The sequence below is a fragment of the Epinephelus moara genome, chromosome 18, assembly GCF_006386435.1.
Source record: "Epinephelus moara isolate mb chromosome 18, YSFRI_EMoa_1.0, whole genome shotgun sequence".
Lineage (NCBI taxonomy): Eukaryota > Metazoa > Chordata > Actinopteri > Perciformes > Serranidae > Epinephelus > Epinephelus moara.
The window spans coordinates 15,148,408-15,169,326 of record NC_065523.1 but is presented as its reverse complement, the minus strand read 5'-3'; the positions used below and the strand labels follow the sequence as shown (position 1 = coordinate 15,169,326).

Sequence of the window (20,919 nt, the reverse complement as noted above, 5' to 3'; positions counted from 1 at the left end):
GCCCCAGTCAAACTTTCACTGCCTTAACTTTCGTCCTTGTCCTGCTGCGTTTCCCCCTGACGCCACCGGGTGCCGTTAAACTATATAACAAGTGGCAGCGTATCATGCTCACATTAAAGGACGCCTTTTTCGTTGGTTTCTGACGCCGCAAGTCACTGCCCAAGCACCGGATTTCGACGACTCTGGGGTGAGACTGGGCTTGCTGCATAGTTTAATGAATGCATCAGATTTTAATTGTTATATTATGTGAGTAAAATCTGACTCTGCAACAGAACCAGCAATGTATATCTCTGTCAGATAAATGTAGTAGTGGGCTACAATGGTTTCCCTTGAAGTAAAAGTAGAAATACTGGGATGCATGCTAACTCAAAACTAACAGTGATATGAGCATATTTTGAGAGTCTATCTGCAGGACAACATTTTGTTTGTCAGTGCCTTCAGCAATGAATTTCCGTTACAAATATTGTTCACACAAGTGTTATTTGATCTGCTGCTGCTGTGATTAAGGTATGGACAGGTTTGGGCACAGACATTACTTGGTTACAGTTCGGGAAGTTTAAAGTCATGTTTAAAGAGTATCTCATTACTAAATGAACTACAGATCATCTTTTGATGGGATGACTCCAGCCACGATACAGCGATTTGCAACTTAAAACAAATATGGGCCAGGGGTGTAAAGTGTGGTGACAGTTGTGACACTACTGTGGAGACAAACTCTGTCCACAGGCAGAAAGACAGACAGACATAGAACACCTGGCAAAATGCTCTAAACAGCTTCTGTGGTAGTTCCCGATACAATCAATGTCCTCTGGACCAAAAGTTGCCATGGTGACACACACAAACACACACATAGGCACACAGGGTGAAAACAAATCCAGCCGTCACAATGTTGTCGCAGCTGGTAATTAAATGTACAGTCACTTCACTATGCTATCTATTGATCCTGGTCCCCTCTTATACTGTAGCACTAATGGTAATAGAAAGTAATTTCCTTTTTCCAGAGAAAATCCATTACTCTGTCAAAGTGAGCCGCAATACATCTGTAAAAAATGTACTAAGTACCCTGGGACACTCTTCTCCCAAACTGTGAAGCAAAGTCAAATGCAATGCTTTAACCAAGAAGGGATGGCCTTTGAGTGTAATACATTTAATTTATGACGGATTCTGTTCTGACCTTGCATATGAAATTTTAAAGCTTTGTGAAAAGGCATGCTGAAGGTATTTTTTAAACCAAGTTTATATATTTTGATTCATACTGATACTGTTGAGATTCGAATTATGTAACTTGTATAAAATTAGACAGTCATTTCTTAGGTAAAATGTGAGGCATTTATCTTTGCTCATTTCAAACCACCATGCTACTAAACAATGGCTGACAGGGATCGTAACACCTTTTAAAAAGTGTTACAAATAACCCCAGTAACAGCTAAACACATTCTCTATCTCTCTTACTCCTTTTGTCAGCATGCCAGGAGAGTTGGTGAGAAATACTGAAAGGGATGTGCTTGCACGCTTCTTAAATCTGCATCAAATGAGTTGAGCCAGGGAAAGACAGCAAGGTCTGTCCTCAAATAATACTGTATCTGACACTGAGCAGACACTGCAAGAAATTACAAAAGCTCAGACAAAGAGGAAAAACACAGCAGCCCTGTGTGGGCGATCACAGCAATCAAAAAGTCTTCAATGCACAGCAAAAGGATGTCTTGACTGCTTACTTGACTGAGGCAGCAGACTTGTATTTTGGTCTCACTCCACCTGATGCACTAAGTATCTGACAGGTGCAGGTTAGTGAGTTAGACCTTAGTAGGAATTGGTTATAGTGTATGTATCAGTTTTTATGTGTATTTTTTGTATTCATGTAGTTTTATTGATAAAAGTTGTAACAATGGAACTCCTTGTATGTGACATCCATTGATAGAGTCTGTGATACAGTTGGAGAAGTTGGACAATTACTGTGTGTAGCAGACAAATAAGAGTACTTTGTGCCAAAATTTGAGAGCTCTAGCATTAAAATTCAACGAGCTACAGGTGCCGAGACAAAATGGAATACAACTACTAGTCCATACCCATTGAGTACAGCATACCATACCATGACTTAGTCATACCAAAAATTAGAAAAAACCCCAAAACATTCGGCCACAGGGGGAGCCACAGCGATCGGTTGCATTTTAGCCATTTTTAAGCATTTTTCTGTTGTTATAGCGCCACCCAGTTGCCAATTAGAGTTAAATTTCTCCAGTCACCTTGAGGCGTCCTGTTCTACATATCTACCAAGTTTAGTAAAAATCGATATGGCGGTTAGGCCTAGATAAGAAATTAGCTCTCTAGCGCCCCCATTTTGTTTGATGGGGTCAATAATGGAGGGGTCCCCTCAGATTATGTGTGGTCATATGCCTACAAAGTTGCGTGGTGATGGGTGAAACCCTTGAGATGTTATACACCTTTATGTGATGAGCCACGCCCTCCGCAATATTCATTGCCTTATAGAAGCTCAGTTTTAGTAAGTTTTCCAACTTTTGCCAAGAGGGAACTTTAGATATTGGTCCCTAGATTATGTTCACCCAGTTTCATGCAGATCGCTCAAACTTCCTAGGAAGAGATCCATTTGAAGTGTTTTTCAAAAAATTCAAAATGGCGGAAAATCTATATAACTGGAAGTTATGGGTTCTTGAGGCTAATTTGTTCCTCATTAGGAGAGGCATGTCTGTGCAAAGTTTCATGTCCCTACGACATACGGGGCATGAGATATGCTCATTCAAAGTTTGCAATTTCAATCGGTTGCTATAGCGCCCCCCTTTGGCCAATTAATGTAATATTGCTTCACTCGCAGCCTCCCATGACCCTCTACCACTGTGCCAAATTTCACATGGATTGACCAAGTCAGTGAGGAGAAAAACGTGGGTTGTCATTACATAGTAAGACACCCAGTGTCTCCTATATTATGTATTTTCGGCTGTTTAAAAATACATCTATGGCTGTTTGATCAGTTCAACAATGGCGGAGACAATTTGACAGGTTTCCCATGGTCATGGAAGTCATGGAATTTCACATGACATTTTCCAGGCCTGGAAAAATCATGGAATTATTCAAAATTATTAAAAGCTTTGAAAAAGTCATGGGATTTTGTTGAGTGTAATGAAAAAGTCACAGTAATCTTCCATGGATAACCTTCCATGTAATGTAACCTAAAGGCAGTTATTTACTGTAGCTCTCTCTTCATGTATGCCAGCTATCTGAAATTATCTTTAAATAAAGTTTGAACGTGATAAGTTTGAAAAACGCCAGGCAAGTGGAGCAAAAATATATCATAGATCCTTCAAAATTCATGGAAAAGTTTTGAAATTTTGTCCATGAAAATGTGTGAAAACCCTGATCAAAGCTTTGAAGGTGACATTACGAATGAGGACACCATCTTCCTGTGCCAGAGCAAATTATTGCTTAAATTGTTGACAAGCATGTGTGAGCCTGACACAGATTTATGGGCTGCTGTAAGTCTACATATGGTAGTAACGGCTATTTAATCAGCATATGTCTTTGATAAATGCACATGATCTACTCTCAGTAACCTTTACCGCAGCTTTCATGTCAACTGAAAATGACGTCTGTGGGGGAGATGTGTCACTCCTTTTGTTTGGTAAAGTCAAAACATAATCCCACTACCAACCCTTCATCGCAACTGGCTGCAACTGCTTTTGACTTTAGCAGCTACAGGCAAGTGCAAACAAGAGAAGACCTGAAAACATTCGGAAAATTACATCCAGTGCAACTCAGTTCTATACCATTAGTAGTAGGTTGTCTCTGTTCCGACTCTCTTTCAGCCAAAGGGGTCTTTGGCCTGAAAACCGTTCAAGACCCCTGATATAATACATCAGGTTTTCTTTAGCATGCTGAATTATATGGCAAAGTAGGTGGAAGTGAGGAGTGGAAACATTGGATTGGTACATTTTCGGTAGCGTTTTGAACTGCTTCCACTGGGTTTTTAGTAATAATGGCACAATGGGTTGTTGACAGTTGACACAGGGTAAGATATATAAATGAAAAGTGTAAGAATAAACTTTGCTACGACTTTATTGATTAACTGAATCTTGAGGTCCTGTAATGAAAACAATAACTAACTTTTGGCAGATATGCTGAGCAGTGGGTCACTCTTCATCTGAGGTCCTGTGTCTCATAATGAGTCTGTTTCTATGCACTCTTGTATAATTTGGCAAATCATACACAGCATGAGAACACTGACAAACCGTGTGTGCCGTGATGAAGTGTGCAAACACACACAGGAGGCTACAAAAGAGCAATCGAGTGTACGGAGCAGTTGAAGCTATGTACAACTGAGAGGGTGGTTGAAGCCGCAGATGCATAATGAGAGGGGGAGGGTCTCTGTGAGTAAGCAGTTAAAGCGGAGAAAATCTCCCTCTTCCATTGATTTTCCTGTCTTTGTGCTGCCATTGTGGTGACATTAAGGCTTAGGCTCTAAGTACCTCAGATATGCTGACCCCATGGTGCTGAAAAAGCTTTTTGTGGAGGTACATCCATGCAGTGTGGTGTGTTTATACCTGGATTTAGTTTAGTCCTGTGTGTCTTCTGCCCTCTAATCCCAGTTTGTTCTTTTAAATTGTTGGAAGACATTATAGCAGAGGTTGCGCTATACAGTAAATCTCCAGTTCCACTGGCAGTTAATCCAAAAGCCGAACAAATATGACTTTTGGTAAAATCTGTAGGTACATACCTGGACAAATGGATATTTAGGCTCACAGGATGTAGACTGTGGCTATAAGCCTGCCATTGGCCGGCTGGTTAGGTCAGCATTCTCCCTACTTCTGCTGACTATGTGTTATTGTTTTAAAAATCTCCTTGTGAGAAGAAACAAAATCTTTGGAGCCAACAACTTAATACGCTGAAAATGGCAAGTTTGACAGAAGATTTACATGGTGCAGTAAGGCATGCCTGCTTTGTGCTTTTGCGTAATTGTTGTTAAGATCCACAAGGGCTGCCCCCTAATAGTCAAACGTTTGTCGACCAGAAAGGTCATTAGTTGGCAAGATTTCATTGGTCGCTTAGTTTCAGAAAAAACAAAACAAAACAAAAAAACCCCCACAAACATGAAACTCTATTAGGAGCTGCGCCTTGTCAAAATAAATCAAAACCTATACGACTGGACCATGTGGGAATTTAATTTGAATGGACAGACACAGGAAGAGGCCACGCTCAGCAGTCAGACAGGAGTCACGTTACAAACCAATCACAGCTGATAGATATCTTTCCCTTCTTCTGTAAATATTCAGTCTGATGAATACGGAAAAGTTGATCATGTTAGTGCAGGGCTAACCAGAGCTGTACATCTGTCCCACGGACGATACGCCTACACACTTATAAACGTTGCCTGGAAGAAGATCAGCTCTGCACTCAGGATTTCAGGTAAATAGACTATACAATGCTTGTTAGGGTTGCTTAGCAACTTCAGATGCAACCTGGCACTGCAGTCTTGAAAGCTGCCACAAAAAAGGCACAAGAGTAGCACCCAGAGCCCGACCTCACATTTTCCAGGCGGTTAAAGATGCGGCATGTGTACGGCCCCTAATTTACAGGGCTGGTACCTGTGGTTATAACACAGGCTAGTTAATAACATGTTGGACAGGAAATCCAAAGTGTGGGATCATTTTGAGAAGGTGAAGGACGAACCCAAGGTGATATGTAAACACTGCAGACAAACATTCGCCTATCATTCGTCAACTACAAACATGTAGTATCATCTGAAACATGGAAGAAGCTACATGCCCATTAGCCACTTAGCACAATCATTACTGCTTTGCCGACAGCGTCATTAACAGGCGGCTCACTCAGTGTGTGACATACACTTGTAGATAAAATATAGGCCTATATTAATGAAGGTTCATTAGTACGGTTTTGAGTTTCTCTGTAATGTAGCACAGTGTTAACAATGTTACTGATACTATTCTTTCTCACACCTTGAACTCAAATCATTGTGTTGCCCCGCCCAAAATATATAGTTTGATAATTAAATTAATACCGTCAACATGCAGGCGACTAAATGACGACTATTGGTCAACTAGGAAAAGTCTTAGTCTTGGGCAGCCCTAAGATCCACAACCAATTAAATAACTTATGAAAGCACCTAGGAAAAACCCAGACTCTATCTCACAGGACTGTCATGCCAGATGTTGATCCATTGTCTGACATGGCCAGTTGGAGTTGATTTGTCACATCTTTCCTACATCACGAGCTAAAACATCAGCAGCACTAACACTCAACATGGTCACTCAACGGTCCCAACAAACTCACGTTGATACCGACAGCCTAAACTCTTACATTAAAGCATTAAATCGGTTTATAACTGTTATTACCATTTTTGGGGCTTTTTTAGGCTGCCTTTCAAATGACAGTACTCACCTCACCACGTGCAAATGTTACACCAAAACAAGCTCTGATGCTGCATTCTGGGCTTAGTGCTGCCCAAATTGTGATTGGTTTAAAGAAATATTACCAAGCCAGAGCATTTTTTCCCTATAGCAGAATGATAGTAGGTGATTCCAGACCTTTCTCTAGTGCTGACACATACTGCTCTGTGGAGATGGATCGGGCTACGTGAGACTATTGCATATTAAGTGACAATTGTGGTCGTGTGCTCAGACATACATTGGAGAGAAGACCACATAATCAATTGTTTTGGTGAGTTTGTCAGACATGATGCCTCAGTGGCCACATTACTCCCATCTGGAACAATGGCTTGACTATAATCAGCCTCCATTCCCCAATATACGCACTTCATATTTCTCTCTGTCTGCAGTAGCGTAGCTCATTATCCTGTCTCTCTGTCTTATATGCACTTTATCCACTGAGAAAAGTGTTGCTTACCAAGGGGACAAAATTAGGGCATTAACAAGAGCCTATTAAAACTGCATTGCATTGCACTGTTGGATTACTTATTGACATCTGGCAAAGCTGTTGCACTCAACAATCACAATGAGTTCATAAACTTAATATCCATTTTTTATGGGTGTGACAATAAAAACACAATGAAGAGAAAGATCAAACAGCATTTATTATCATCTTCATATAATTTATATATTTAGATAAAACTAAGATTGACTATTAAGTGTAGTGGTGCATACATGGACTTGGTGTATACATGCACAACTCTTGCAGAATGATCAAATTCGCATTAAAGCATGAAATTTGTGTTTTCTTCTTGTTTTGTGTGTAACAAAGCCTGCATGATTGCCTCTGCTATGAAACACAGAAATCACAGTAATTTCAGTAAAGGTTGTGTCTCAAGAAAAAAGAAAACAATTCAATAAATTGTCAGTAAAACCATTTGTTTTTTCCTATTAAAGCCTCCAAAGGTAAAGTACATCTCTGTTTCCATGCGCAACTCCTCCACTCTGTCTGTGGTCGGAGGTCAGTGGGAGTCTGTTGTTGTGGGACTGTCTGGATCTCAGCGGTCAGCGTTCATCTTCCGTAGCTTCGCTGGCAGGTTGTCTTCTGGCCTCCCTCCAGCTGAGAGCAGTGGGCTGTGCATGGGGACCGGAGCAGGGGACAGCATGGGCGTTAGGCTGTGCTGGTACAGGTCTCCAGTAGACTGGGTCATGGGTTCAAAGCCCACCTTGAGGGACTTGAGTTGCAGCCTATTTTCCGCCTCGGGTCCTGGCGAGGAGCTGAGGCGTTGTAGCTTTAAGGGCAGGTCTCCTGTGCTGCAGGCCTTCTCCGAGTGCTGGGAGCTGAGCAGAAGCACCTTCCTCTGCAGGTCTTCCTTCCCGGACGAACTCATCCTCTGCAGCTTGCTCGGCAGCCGACCCCCAGTCCCTCCCCTTCTGTCCTCTGATGTGTTGATGCAATCCACAGAAAACACCCGGTCACGCCGGGCACCGTGGCTTTCAGTCAGTGCGGGAGTGGGAGTAGATAGAGGCGAGGGCAGCGAATTCTTCTCTTCATGCTCCTTGACACTGTATGGTGGCGTTGGTACCTCAAACGTGCTGTGGAACTGAGAGTAGTCTACCCTGAAAAAGCCCTCCTCCAGGGACATGACCGGCAGGAAACGATGGCCCCATAAAACCTCATCCTCTGTATATGACGTCCGTGCCTGGCATGTCATACCTACAAGAGAGTGACAGGTCAGTAATATGAAATAAATCAATGAGTTTAGCTCCAACAAAACAATCAGTGGCTGATAAGGAGGAATGTGAAAGGGCAGCATTCTCTCCCATTATCTCTTTTCCGCTCTGCTCTTCTTTATTGTTTAAGGAGTCACTGCTTCATGCTCCTTCCTGTGCAATCTACCACCTAGCCCCATTTAGTCACACACTGGAGACTGAATACAGTAAATCAACTGGGAAAGGATTAATACCATTTCCCAAGTGGTTCACGAAAGCAGATAAACAGCTATAACCACTGACTATTATCACTACTTTCCATGTTCTAAGCATGTCACCTCAAATGTACTAAAATGAAATATCTGTGATATGAGATGAGATAACGGACATCGTTTTGTACCATTTACAAAGTATCTGCCTTTAAACATTCCCTCCTGAATGTTAAAGCAGTGCTTTATGTTTCCATTGTCTTGTGCTGTTAATATGGGTGAAAGGTGAGTGATGCTTGTTATCAGCATGGCTTGTGTTGGCTGTGATAATTGCCAGTTTAAATCTGATCAACATAATAAGCAGTCCCTCAACATCATCAGTGTCAAGAGCCATGGGTCCTGTGTGTGCATGTCTGAACTGTAGCTTGTGATTATAACTGTGAAAGTTACTGGCCTGAATTTGTTTTCTGACAAACTGATATCTTTCTCTATTGGTGGCTGCTTATTACTTCTCCATAATTCAAGGATTTCTTAGCAGTGTAGCATGTGCCTGCATGTCTGCTGTGCACAGGATTATAACAGCTTACAAGCATCTTCAACACACTTTTATTCCATTTGACCTCAGCTCCTGTAAAATAATGTTCCTGACATTTTGATGCTTGTTTCTTTGCAATCAATAAGCACCTAGTCCATATTTTTCTCTGATTCAGTGGTTCTGCTTCCACCTGAGCTTTTCTGTGAAACACTACAGTTAGCTGTAGAGTAGGAGTCTGAGCCTGTCCCTCTGAGGGATGATATGTGCAGTGTTATGTCATAGCTTGATGCTATTCCAGGCTCACTACTCAGCTTCATCCACAGAAAAGTCAGTTCTACATTTACACAAAGGTCATTTTTTGTCTTAATTAGCCCAGAGGCTTAGTTTTAATCACAAGAGTGAGTCCAAGATAATTTTCCAGCTGTATTCTCTCCTCTTACTGGGAGAATAACCACTGTATTCCTGCTGACTGTAGATGCATAAAAAAAGCAGTAATACCAGTGCAGTGAAGGCTTGTGGGTTGAGAGCCTGACAGGCATGCCAGTTTTGTTTCATCATCCAGGTGTCATATGGGTATTCAACCAGCTGGTTCATGTTTACTGCATCTTGCATGAAAATAAAAGCCCTCAGCACAAGTATGCAAACACTTGGCAGGCAGCGAGGAGGGCGTCCCTGAAGAAGACTTTATGTAAAATTCCTGGCAGTAACTTTCACTGGCACTGTTTACAGAGCGCATTATGATGCTTCGCCTCTTTTGTCAGACCTTATTTAAATCTGGCCACTGTTACATTGCAAGAATCTGACTTAACGCACACTTGCAGAGATGTGTGTGTCATCTGCATATTAGTGAAAGTGTAACCTATGGATGGAGTTGATATGCGAGAAGAAAAAAGAGTACCCTCCTAAGAGGAACTTAAATCAAGTCATATTGACCACCCTATATTCAATAGTTTACAAAGGTTTTGTTTATAATACACATTCTATTCTGCTCTGTTTTTAGAGGTCTTAGAAGGTCCTCTTGGTTTGGAGCAACAAAGTTCAAATGATATGATATTGGGTTCAGATAAGCTTTTGTTCTGCTACCACACATCCCTGCTCTCTGCGGACCTGAGAGGACTTAAGGCCATTGCACAAGTCCATATTTTTTGTCATGATGCATCGGATTCAACAATTTTTGTCGAATGACAGATTTAAAAAAATGGATACGAAAAATACATACTCCGTTTGCAAAGCCTTTTACCATCACTTTTGATCTTGTGATATGTCATAATCATCACACTGGAAAAATTGGCATTCAAGACAAGTCTAAGGGCCGTTTCATAATCAATGCAAAGGCACGCAGACGCGAACCCACTGGGATGCATTGAGACGCATTGATGCGTGCTTGCGTCTATGTGTTGTCCATTTTTTTGATACGCGACGCAGCAGCGCGTGTAATACCATGCGTCAGCGGGGGTGATAATGCAAGCAACGTACTTGAAATTAACCACTTTTTGTTATTCACAGAAGAAGCAGGTATGAAATATGAAATTAACCACTTTTTGTTATTCACAGAAGAAGCAGGTATGAAATATGGTGGGCAAGGAGGAAAAACTTTGCGAACTCGTACGGGCACACCCCCATTTATATGACAGTTCTAGTGCCCTGCACTCTAATAAAATAGCAGTACTAGCTAGCTACAGCAGTACTAGCTAGCCAGAGTGTACTGGTGACTCTGCTACCCCCTATTGCGCAAGCAATGTATTGTATTTCAAGTGTTGCCCACGTCGCTTGCGTTCAATGTGTTGACTATGAAAGGAAGTGCGTTGCTCGCGTTGCGTGCGTCAACTATGAAACGGCCCTAACATTTCTTCTTAACTCCATGCAATGCTAATAAGCAAAAAAGCAAACAAATCATTTCAGTTTTTCAAAATTAGGATGTCCTAACCGGCTCTATGTGTCACTGAACAGGCTAATTGACATCGTGCTTGTTTGAAGCCCTGGCTCTATTTTTGCAAAGCCTACACACACCTCCAACCTATCAAGCTGCTGCTTAGGCTTTATTAGGGCTCAATAGGCTCCCTGAATGTCATTGTCACTCTCCATCCGTGACAATTTTAACTGTGATGTACAGGAAGAAATAGCATTGATTGCTCCTCTTTTGGCCCCTGTTGCTCATTACGTGATGACTCATGCATTGGCTTTTTCTCTCTTTTGTGTCTATTTGTATTGACCGTATTTTGGATTAGGTGTAACCACAGACTGTTGATGAACTGACACAGCCCACTTTAGATTAATTTCCTGTATCTGTGTCACATGCTTCCCCACTGCCCCGCCCCTTTAGGAGACAAGTCGCGGCTCTGAGTCTATTTATTCCAATGGGAAAAGTGAATGTGAGTACAGATTATGACCATTTCCTTTGCCCCATAGTCACTGAAGTAAATATTGAACCCATTTTTTATACAAGCCCCAACCCTTCTAGACATTCTGACATGGAAAGGGCATTTTTTCAGACGGACAAATCAGGAAAAAAATAACTGTTCAAGACACGTCTCATTTTTAGCAACATACACGAGATCTGATGACACTCTGGTGAGTGATTTTACACTCGGTTGATATCGGACTTTAAGCTAGCAGATAAAAATGAGTGGAAAATTAAGAAACAAACATTAAATTTGTACTATATATAGTGATGTGCTGTTCTGAATTTTATTTCATCCATCACACAGGAACTGCCCATTGGTCTGACATCCCATTGTTCCGACCATATTAAACCCATTGTTCCGAAGTCCGTTCCGAAATCATCATGATGCCCTGTGGTTAAGGTCTGGGTAGGTTTAGGCACAACAACCACTTGGTTAGGGTCAGAAAAAGATCATGGTGTGGGTTAAAATGAAAAAGAAAGTGACAAACACATAAGCCGTGAGCCTGCTTCGCCTCAAGCCTTTCCCAGCTGACCCAGAGCCGGTTGCGGCGCACCATCAAGGCAGAAATACGCCCGCCGGGAGCCGTTCAGCACCGCGGACCGTCGGACTAATGGGATGTCGGACCAATGGGCTGTCGGACCAATGACATGGACCCCATCACACAATGTTTACTATACTTCCAAACGAAGTGGGTGGATGCAGTGGAGAGACGACCATGCCAACTTAGGAGACCGGAAGCGTATACCATTTTGTTCTTTGGCGCAGCTTTAGTGGGGTATCTTCTGTTAAAGAGTATCTTTGGTGTAACTATCATCACTTTTTTTATTGATTTATGTAAGTGGGATTTTAGTATGTTTTGCATGGGTCCATTTTGGATCAGATGAGTACCTTCCATTGTCAGATGACTAACAGTGATTTCAAGAGAGTCTAAATTGTCAGGTTTGGATTGATTAGATGATGACTTGAGATTGTTTTTGATGATCATTTCTTTCTTAACATAAAAGGTTTAAAGTCAATACAGTGATTATGTTTAGCCTAGCTTTGTCACAGTACAAAATCATTGAGCATAAACCAGTAAACACTGTGACTGTGGAAGTTATACAGTCTATAGAGACTGCATTCTCCAACTATCTATCAATTCATTCTCTTTCACTGCTCTCATCTGTTCAGGGTCACATACTGTTTCAAACCTCTCTGCTCTTTGTTCCTTACCTGTAAAAAAAAACAGAATCAATACTGCCTGTAAAGCCCCCTTTCCACTGGACAAAGGAACCACTAACACCCACTAATATCTGCTATTGTATTTAATGGGAAATGTTACGATCGGCATTCACTCCCAGGGCAAATGACTCTGCAGTAGTCACAAGTATCTATCTGCTCTAGCTCTGATTGCCTTCTACTGACAGTGATGGAAATACAACTTCACTGATGGGATGCCATAAAATACTGCATGTCTCCATCCAAGCAGTGCTCAAACATCATTCAAAATGGTGTCTGCACTGAGTTTGAGAGAAAAAGAATAAGTAACAGACATAAACAAGAAGTAACCACTGTAACATTATCTGGCCTCCATGATGGTTTCTACTGGGCAGTAATCATTTTTCTGACCTATTTGTGACGTGACACACCAGAAAGGCAGATTACTGGCAGTAGGTGAGCAGTCTATCACATGCCCTAAATTTGGTGGGAAAGGGGTATAAGAGGCCAACTAAAACTGACAAATATTAAAGTGACTACCTTATAATCTGTCTGACTGAAACGTAACTGGAATGAGTTGGAGAGACGATCAACAAGATAAACAGCTGTGCAGCAGCAGTAGCTAGATGTGAGGGCAGTGTGAGAATAACAGGATACTGTGGCCCACTGAAGGTGTACTGCCAGGGCTTCCCTCCTTTACTCCTCAGCTCTGGGTGCCACAGCACTGCGACACTAAACTTCTGGCTGCACCCTGATTTAATGGTATTATCAACGGAGCACAGACCGAGTTGCCTGCATGCCTCTATGCTTCCCTGCTGATCCCTCCCTCCTGCTCTAAGCCTATTCAGCTCTGTGGTTTCTTCTACAGCAGCGGCAAAGTGAGGGCGATGGGGGATGGATGGAAGCAGAGCTAAAAAGAAAAGAGGGAGATGGATTTATTTGTATTGGACTTGAGGGAAGAATCATTCTGTTACATATGCAACAGAGAGAACAGTGTTGTCACAGAGAGTACTCCGGCATGGCTGCCTTTTAGTTTACGGCTGCAGCTGTATAACCATGTCTCACAGGCTCAGAATTACCTCTGCTCTCAGCTGTCATCTGAAAAATGGAGTGGAACTTCGACTAAAACCTTGGGTCATTTATCAATGTGACACACGCATCTATGACCATAGGCTTTTATTATGCATAGGGTGGGCATAAACCAATTCTGCTGTAATAAAGTATTCCTCATAATTCAATCAGGGTGTCTATCTCATGTGTTGTTCTCATTCTAACTTTTTTCTTTTCATCTCCCACGTTATTCAAATATGCAAAACTGAGATGGCGGGGAAATGAGATTTCAAGTTTAGATTAGTGTCTATTAGACAGGAATGTTATGTGGCTTGATATTAATATAGGAATTTACATTTAGATTGAGAGGAGTGACGGAAAGGAGAAATGAGAATGAGATAGAAGTGGATGCAAAAAGCATAAAAGGAAACAGGTGACAGAAGTGATGGGAAAATGAGTATGATTCAGGATCCCTCACCAGTGGTCTCCACGATGCCCTCAAGGATAACGACAATCTCAAACTGTTCGTTCATGAGGGAGCGCTGGGATAAGTCGAAAAAGGGGCTCTTGGGATTGATTTCATGGCAAATGGTGAGAGGGGACACAAGGAAGAGCTGGTCTGCACCCGTCCCAAAACCAACATCCAGTTCACACTGGTCCAGAGGCAGGAACTCGCCCTCGGGTGTCTGACGAGACTGAAAGACAGTTAAGAGAGAGGGAAGTGGACAAAGACAGAGGGAAGAGCCAGGGAAGTGAAATGAAGATAGAAAAGAGACAGGAAAGAGAAGATTAGATGCTTCTTATCGCAAAGCAGGGGAAGAAAGATTCTTGTTCCAGCATCGTTTGTCTTCCTTTCGTCTAATGAAACAGGACATAAATCTCCAATCCAGTAACAAGATCTTTCACTTAACTAAAAGTACTAATGGTACTTGGCACAATGTAAGAACACTCCATTACAAGTCCTGCATTCAAAATGTTACTAAATGTTACTTGTTGGTTTATAACCCACTTACTTTGGAAGGCTGCAATCACGTGACCAATGTGTTTATGGGAATAAAGGAGGATATAGTGTAAAGAGGGAGGCAAGTTAGGCTGGTAGATGGGTCAAATGAGCACAGGACTTCCCCCCAGGAGACTTGTGATCATATCTTATGTGAAACCAAGTGAGGTGAGATTTTAATGTAGGTCATCACCATATTTCTTTTCCTGAACCAAGATAACTTTACTTGCCTAATCCTAACCAGCATAACTTTACATGCCTTAAACTAACTTTTACCAGTTGCCTAAACTTAACACCACTAACTTTATGTTAAGTATATAACTCTACATTAAATACATAATCTGACAACACCAAACCATTTTTCCTTTCCTTAACATAACCTACATAAGTTTACTCACCTAAACCTAACCTACGGAATTTCTCTTGCCTAAACTTTATGTTAAATGCGTAACATTACGTTAAATACATCACCTGACCACGCCCAACCATGTTTCTTTTCCTGAACCTAATTTACGTAATTTTAGCTTCCTAAATCTAACCTTCGTAACTTTTCTTACCAAATTCTAACCAATGTAACTTTACATACCTTAACGTAACCTACGTGAGCTTACTTGCATACACTTAACACCAGTAACTTTATGTAAAGTACATAACTTTACATTAAATATATAATCTGACAACACCCAACCATGTTTACTTTTCTTAACTTAACCTACATTACTTTATTTGCCTAAACCTGACATACGTAACTTTATGTTAAATGTGGAACTTTTGCCTGCATTTTACTTGCCTAATTCTAACCAACATAACTTTACTTGCCTAAACATGACATATGTAACTTCACTTGCCTAAATTTAACACAAGTACACTTATGTCAAGTATACTACTTTATATTACTTTACCTTAAATACATGACCTGGCAATGCCTGACCATGCCTAACCATCTTTTTTCTTCTTAAACCTAATCTACGTAACTTTATTTTCCTAAACCTGACATATGTAACTTTACTTGCCTAAACTTAACACAGGTAACTTCACATTAAGTACATAACTTACATTAAATACATAACCTGACCATGCCCAACCATTTTTCTCTTCCTAATCATAACCTACGTAACTTTACTTGCATAAACTTAACACAAGTAATTTTACAATAAGTACATAATTTTACATTAAATAAATAATCTGCCAATGCCTAAAGTAAAACGTTTTTTTTCTTGTGGAAAAAGTGGTAGTGACTGATATTTTGTTATATATGACATTAGCTCGTTAATACTGATGCATCAGTGTAAAAGCAGCATGTTATTGCCATAGTTGCTTGAGGTGGTGCTAGTTTTCATTATATACCCCCAACCAAGGGGTAAAATAAATCAGGGGGATCTTAAGATTATTACTTAGAGAGGAAACAATAAAAAACTAAGTCCTGATACACAAATCTGTTGGTCGTTTCTAAGACTTTACTCTAAATTTTGTTTTCTTGTAAATTATTTTAAATTTCACCTCTTTAGACCCCAGTAGAGATCTTTAGAAGTTTGGTAGACGTGGTAACCACTCAGACATCTGAAATGTGACAAGCAGCCCCAGCTACACACTGCTTTTATTTGTGAGGAGTCACAAGCCACTGGATATTTATATATAACAGTGCATTGGATTTTTACATGCAATGCTAGTATAAAGTAGCCAAAAAATGAAACTACAGTAGTACAAGCTGTGCAAGCACCTCAAAATTCAGTCTAAAGGTGTGATGGGGTGATTCTCTAAAAATACATATATCACCCTCCTGAAGAGGTGATGGAAGATGTTTTCTCTCTCCATCTATCTCACTTTTCCATTGGTGCCTTGTTTGCAGTAGCCACAGACTTGGCGCTTCACACTGATTTTTAGAGGAACTTGCAGGTGGGCGTATGAGACAGGCAGCCGTGTTTGGACAGGACTTGCCCACAGAGTGTTAACTGGTGCGGAAGCATTTAATTGCCCAGATGATGTTGAAGCTCAGCACCAAGCTCCTGGATGTAGTTTCTACTTTCCTGTCTTATTCTGTCTAATCAATCTGTTCACCTTTTCTCGTCTTGTTTGCATCTCTCACTTAGCGGTCTGTTTACTCTTTCCTGCACACGTTAAATTTTCAATTTTTTAATCCTGCTGTCAGTAAAGAGGTTTGCAGCCTTTTCAAAAGCTTTTATTTATTAATCACCTTTAATATTTTCAATATAAAACTGAAGGATGGCCAACGCTGCTACAAAAAAGTTTAAACTGGTTGTTTGAGCAGGGTAGATTTCCATTTTGGTAAGGGTGAGATAAGACACTTCAGTCTGTGTTTCTAATGTACACTATTATTCTTATCCACTTAAAATAGCACTGAAAAATTACTTGGATACTTGGAAAACTTTCTTTTTAAGTCAACAGTTAACATTAAAATAACATCAAAAATCAGTGTCAAGCTGATTTTCTTATAAAGAATTTAATATCGAAGCTCATTTTTATCCTCTTTTCCTTTTTCTACATTGTTTCACTTCCAACGAATAATTGGGCACCAGCCATCCACTCACCCACACACACATACACACAGATACTATTCCTCTGCCACACACAGCTTCATCCCACACACACAGTCCCACCCCCTTCTCTACAACCCTTTCTACCATTTCTGGCTGTTTTGTTCTCATTTATCCTAAAATAATCAACACATTATTTCCTCATAGCCAGTGTCCTCTTCCAGCCTCCATAACTCAGTCAGTGTCATGTACATTTGTTTGTTCTGACCCAAAGTGTTGTCATAATAAATAGAACAGTGGAATATCTTTGGCTTAAACTCACAGTTACTTTGATTAGTTACCTCAGTTTGGTATTACCGTACCTATACAGTCCGCCCTGCCCCACATAGTTACAGCTGCTATTCCAGATTTTATCAGATGTAGATAGCTTGCTAATTAAGCAAAAGTTGACGGCAAGTTGGTTGAAAACCCTTCTCTGGCTGATAACCAGAACCTTGTAAAGGGGTCTTAAATACACGTCTGCACTTGTAGGCTACATCAGTACTGTTCCAATCACTGTCCCAATCAAAAAGTCAATATGCTCTCCAGCTGATGACCCATAAAGAAGACATGGAAATAAAACAGCATTTTCCTGCAGTGTAGAGTTAGTAGCCTATTTTAAAAGGGAAAAATGTAAGATCAGACACTTACTTTGTTCTTACATAATCTAAAATTGGTTGTTTAACTTCCAGAGGCCCTTTTATCACTTTTATTACTAAAAGAGAAATTACTTTTATGATAACGACCAGCTGCTGGACTGTAAACATCCCTAAATCCAAAAAAGATCAGGACACATTGATTGTTTTTCCAACCCACTGTAAACTACCCCCTCTTCCAAATAACGGAGGTGAGGCTGCCAGCCTACTGCTGCAAGTAGTAGCCTATTTGCTGTGGCACACAGGAAGTCTGGTGCTGGCTCAAAGACCTGTGTTATAGCTGGGTGCCCTGTGAAACAGCACAGCTTGAGTTCATCAGTGGCTTTGAACACCACCCTTGCTAAAATACACCAAGGAATTCTACTCCCTCTCATCCCTCTCCTTAGAGGCAGGACATTGATTTTCAATGCCCCTCTACCTCCTTTATGTATTGTGTCTAGTTTACATGTGTCTACCTTCCTTTTGTTTATTTGTTTTACGAACAGATGCTGGCTGAATTCAAGCTGCTACAGCCATTAAAGGGAAACTTTGCCAATTTTCATCCAGCTCTCTCATTGCGGTGTGGGCAGTGTGTAAGGATGAACAGTATTTATTTTCCCCCCTGTGCCATGAACATCCTGAGCTCCCTGCTCATCTGCTGGCAGAGGTCTGCACACCCTATCATGACACAGAGCTGGTTGAAAATGGGCAGTTTTACTTTAACTACCCATATCGCCATTTTCAAGCTACTGTAGCTGTCATATTTTACAGAGACAGACCTTCAGTGGCTGGACTGCCCCCCTGACTTCCCACAGGATCAGCAAACTTTCAAGTTTTGCATTCCATGAGCGGTGGAGAGTGAGGTGGAGGGACCACGGTTTATATCCATGGGTGCATTAGCTAGCAAGCAGCAGTCTTGTTCAACGGTGCCGCTAGCAGAAAGATATGTCTGATATGCCATGATTGGACAATTAAAGAAACTTTAGCATCATGTTTACAGTGGATATTTAAAGGCTATTGCAACTGACTGAATCTTTTCTGAGAATCAAGGATACAAAGATAGAGATTTTTGTCTGGTTCCAAAGGGTGAGCAAATTGTTTTCATTCATAAATAAATTGGGTTTCCTACATCTCTGCTTCCGCCCTCTCTGTCATCCAAACTACTCCTGTAAAGCAGCAGCTACTAGTCAGCGCCCAACTTAATCCTGACCTCTCAGTGACATTGCCCTTTAGTTTATCCCTCCGAGACTGTGAATGAAGTGTGAGTAAACAGACTTTGCATTATGCCAGAAAACATTGCATTCTATTTCTATCTCCTGTGAATATCAATGAGATGCTCGTCTGGATTTATGTTGGAGAAGCACTTTCATGTCAGGGGGGCATTGTTCAGGTGCTTACAGGCTGCTGAATACTGTTTGGGTGGATGCGGGTTATCTCATGCTCGCTAAGGGAAATGTTACATTTCACTTTCTGTCATTGTCAGCGAAGATTAAATGATGAATGACTGTATGCAAACACTGACAGGCAAAGCTCCTTACACAGACCCCGTTGGCACTCTCCTACGCTTCTCCCGGCACAAAGATCCTGAGATAGCTGAGCTTGTCTACTGTTTTTTATTTTCATGTAAATCCCGCACTCCAACAAATAAACAGATTTTTCTCCCCGAGCTCTGACACATTCATTTTCAATTATGCTTTTGGGGCAACTGTGCAGCAGAGACACTAGCCGTGCACACAAACACATCTACACATCACATTCTGACTATTCATTGACCCAGTCAACCTGACAGCTGCTCATTAGCATTAGAAAGGCTTTGTGGTTTTGTTTGATGCTCACAAAAAGGAGCATTTTAGTGGTGTGAATGATGCTCATGGATGAAGACAGGTGATAAATAAAATTGATTAGACCCAAAGTGGCCTATCTTACTACTCAACTCCACTCCATGCTCTGCTGGGCCCTCATCAATCAGTAACCTGGGAGAGGCGGGTGGAGGAGCTCGTAGGCAATCAGGTCGACTGACAAGCCAGCCGAATCACGCAGGCTTCCCCTCTGCCAGATACCGTCTGCCTGCTCAGTACATTCAGAAAGGTTGGGCCATCTAACACCCAATCAAGCCTAGACTGAGTGAGATGAATTGGTCAGATCAAATCAAGGGTCAAATGAATTGGACAATCCAACGTGGGATGGACTGCTCAGTTTTCTCCTCATCAAAACTGAGAATATGTAACATGTACATGTGTCAAAGACTACACTTGGTTGCCAGTTCATTAAGTACACCTATAGATAAAACAAATGCCGTCTAATACAACGGTCCTGCAATATTTACTTTTTGTTGAAACAGTTTTAGAGAGGTGTTGATTCAACCAGGTCTCACTCCCAACTCGTCAGATACCAGCATCAGATACCAACACAATGAGGCAACCTTTAGCAACAGTATAAGATGCATGGAGCGGTGGCATATTTTGCTGCTCCATACAACTACTTAGTATAAAGAGCGAGATAGTCTTCACAGGGCAGGTGGGAATGGAGGTGTATGGTTCAACCAAAGTCCACACTTTCACCCAGGAGGCCCCTGTTCATTTCCCATGTGAAACCAAATGGTAACCGAGTTAATCAACAACAACATAGTGTGCTTGTACGTGTAGCATACTACGGTATTGACATATGTCATGGGATATATGTCACATATGTCACATTAGATTATATTATGTAAGTAACAAACATGCTTATAGGCTTTAAGGCAAACTATGCTTTTTTTCTATATCTAATGGCATACTTCTGTTGCCTAAACCTAGTGAACTAAACCTAATGTTCAGAAGGTCAAAAGTCAAAGTCAAAGTCCATTTATTTGTCTCCCTTGGGAGAAATTTGGATTAGAGACAGGGTACTGCTGCTTAAACAGCACGAAACATACAAACAAAAAAACATAAGACAGTAAAACATTCAGCATCTAAAAAAAAACAACATACTGGTAACCAGATAGGGACCAATGTGCAAAAAGATATTTGCTCATCTGAGCTGTGTAATTTACCATGCCTACTCGTTGAAGTTAAAGTGCTGGTACACATTAGAGTGCTGGTACACATTAGAGTGCTGGTACATATAGGCTGACCAAACGTCCTCTTTTGCCCGGACATGTCCACTTTTCACGTCCCGTCCGGGGCGTCCGGGGGTTTTTTATAAACTGATGATAATGTCCGGTTTTCCGTGTGTTTGTGTGTGTGTGTTAGAGTGCGGCACGGGCAG

At 41.2% G+C, this 20,919-nt stretch overlaps 1 protein-coding gene and 1 long non-coding RNA gene across 3 annotated transcripts in view; one reads left to right on the top strand and one right to left on the bottom strand.

Annotated features, from left to right (window-relative positions):
- LOC126405899 (uncharacterized) overlaps nt 1–20,919 on the top strand; it is a 153,281-nt gene that overhangs the window by 120,637 nt on the left and 11,725 nt on the right. The window lies entirely within an intron of this gene.
- The window catches only part of kcnj19a (potassium inwardly rectifying channel subfamily J member 19a), a 26,639-nt gene continuing 12,780 nt past the window's right edge, over nt 7,061–20,919 (bottom strand). The window contains exons 2-3 of one of the 2 annotated variants that reach the window (XM_050069917.1): nt 13,983–14,199; nt 7,061–8,112 (exon numbers count right to left, since the gene is read on the bottom strand). In XM_050069917.1, coding sequence (XP_049925874.1) covers nt 7,454–8,112; nt 13,983–14,199 — 876 coding nt within the window. In that variant the 3' untranslated portion in view covers nt 7,061–7,453. The remainder of the gene's footprint in view (nt 8,113–13,982; nt 14,200–20,919) is intronic. The other variant, XM_050069918.1, reaches the window with a different exon arrangement.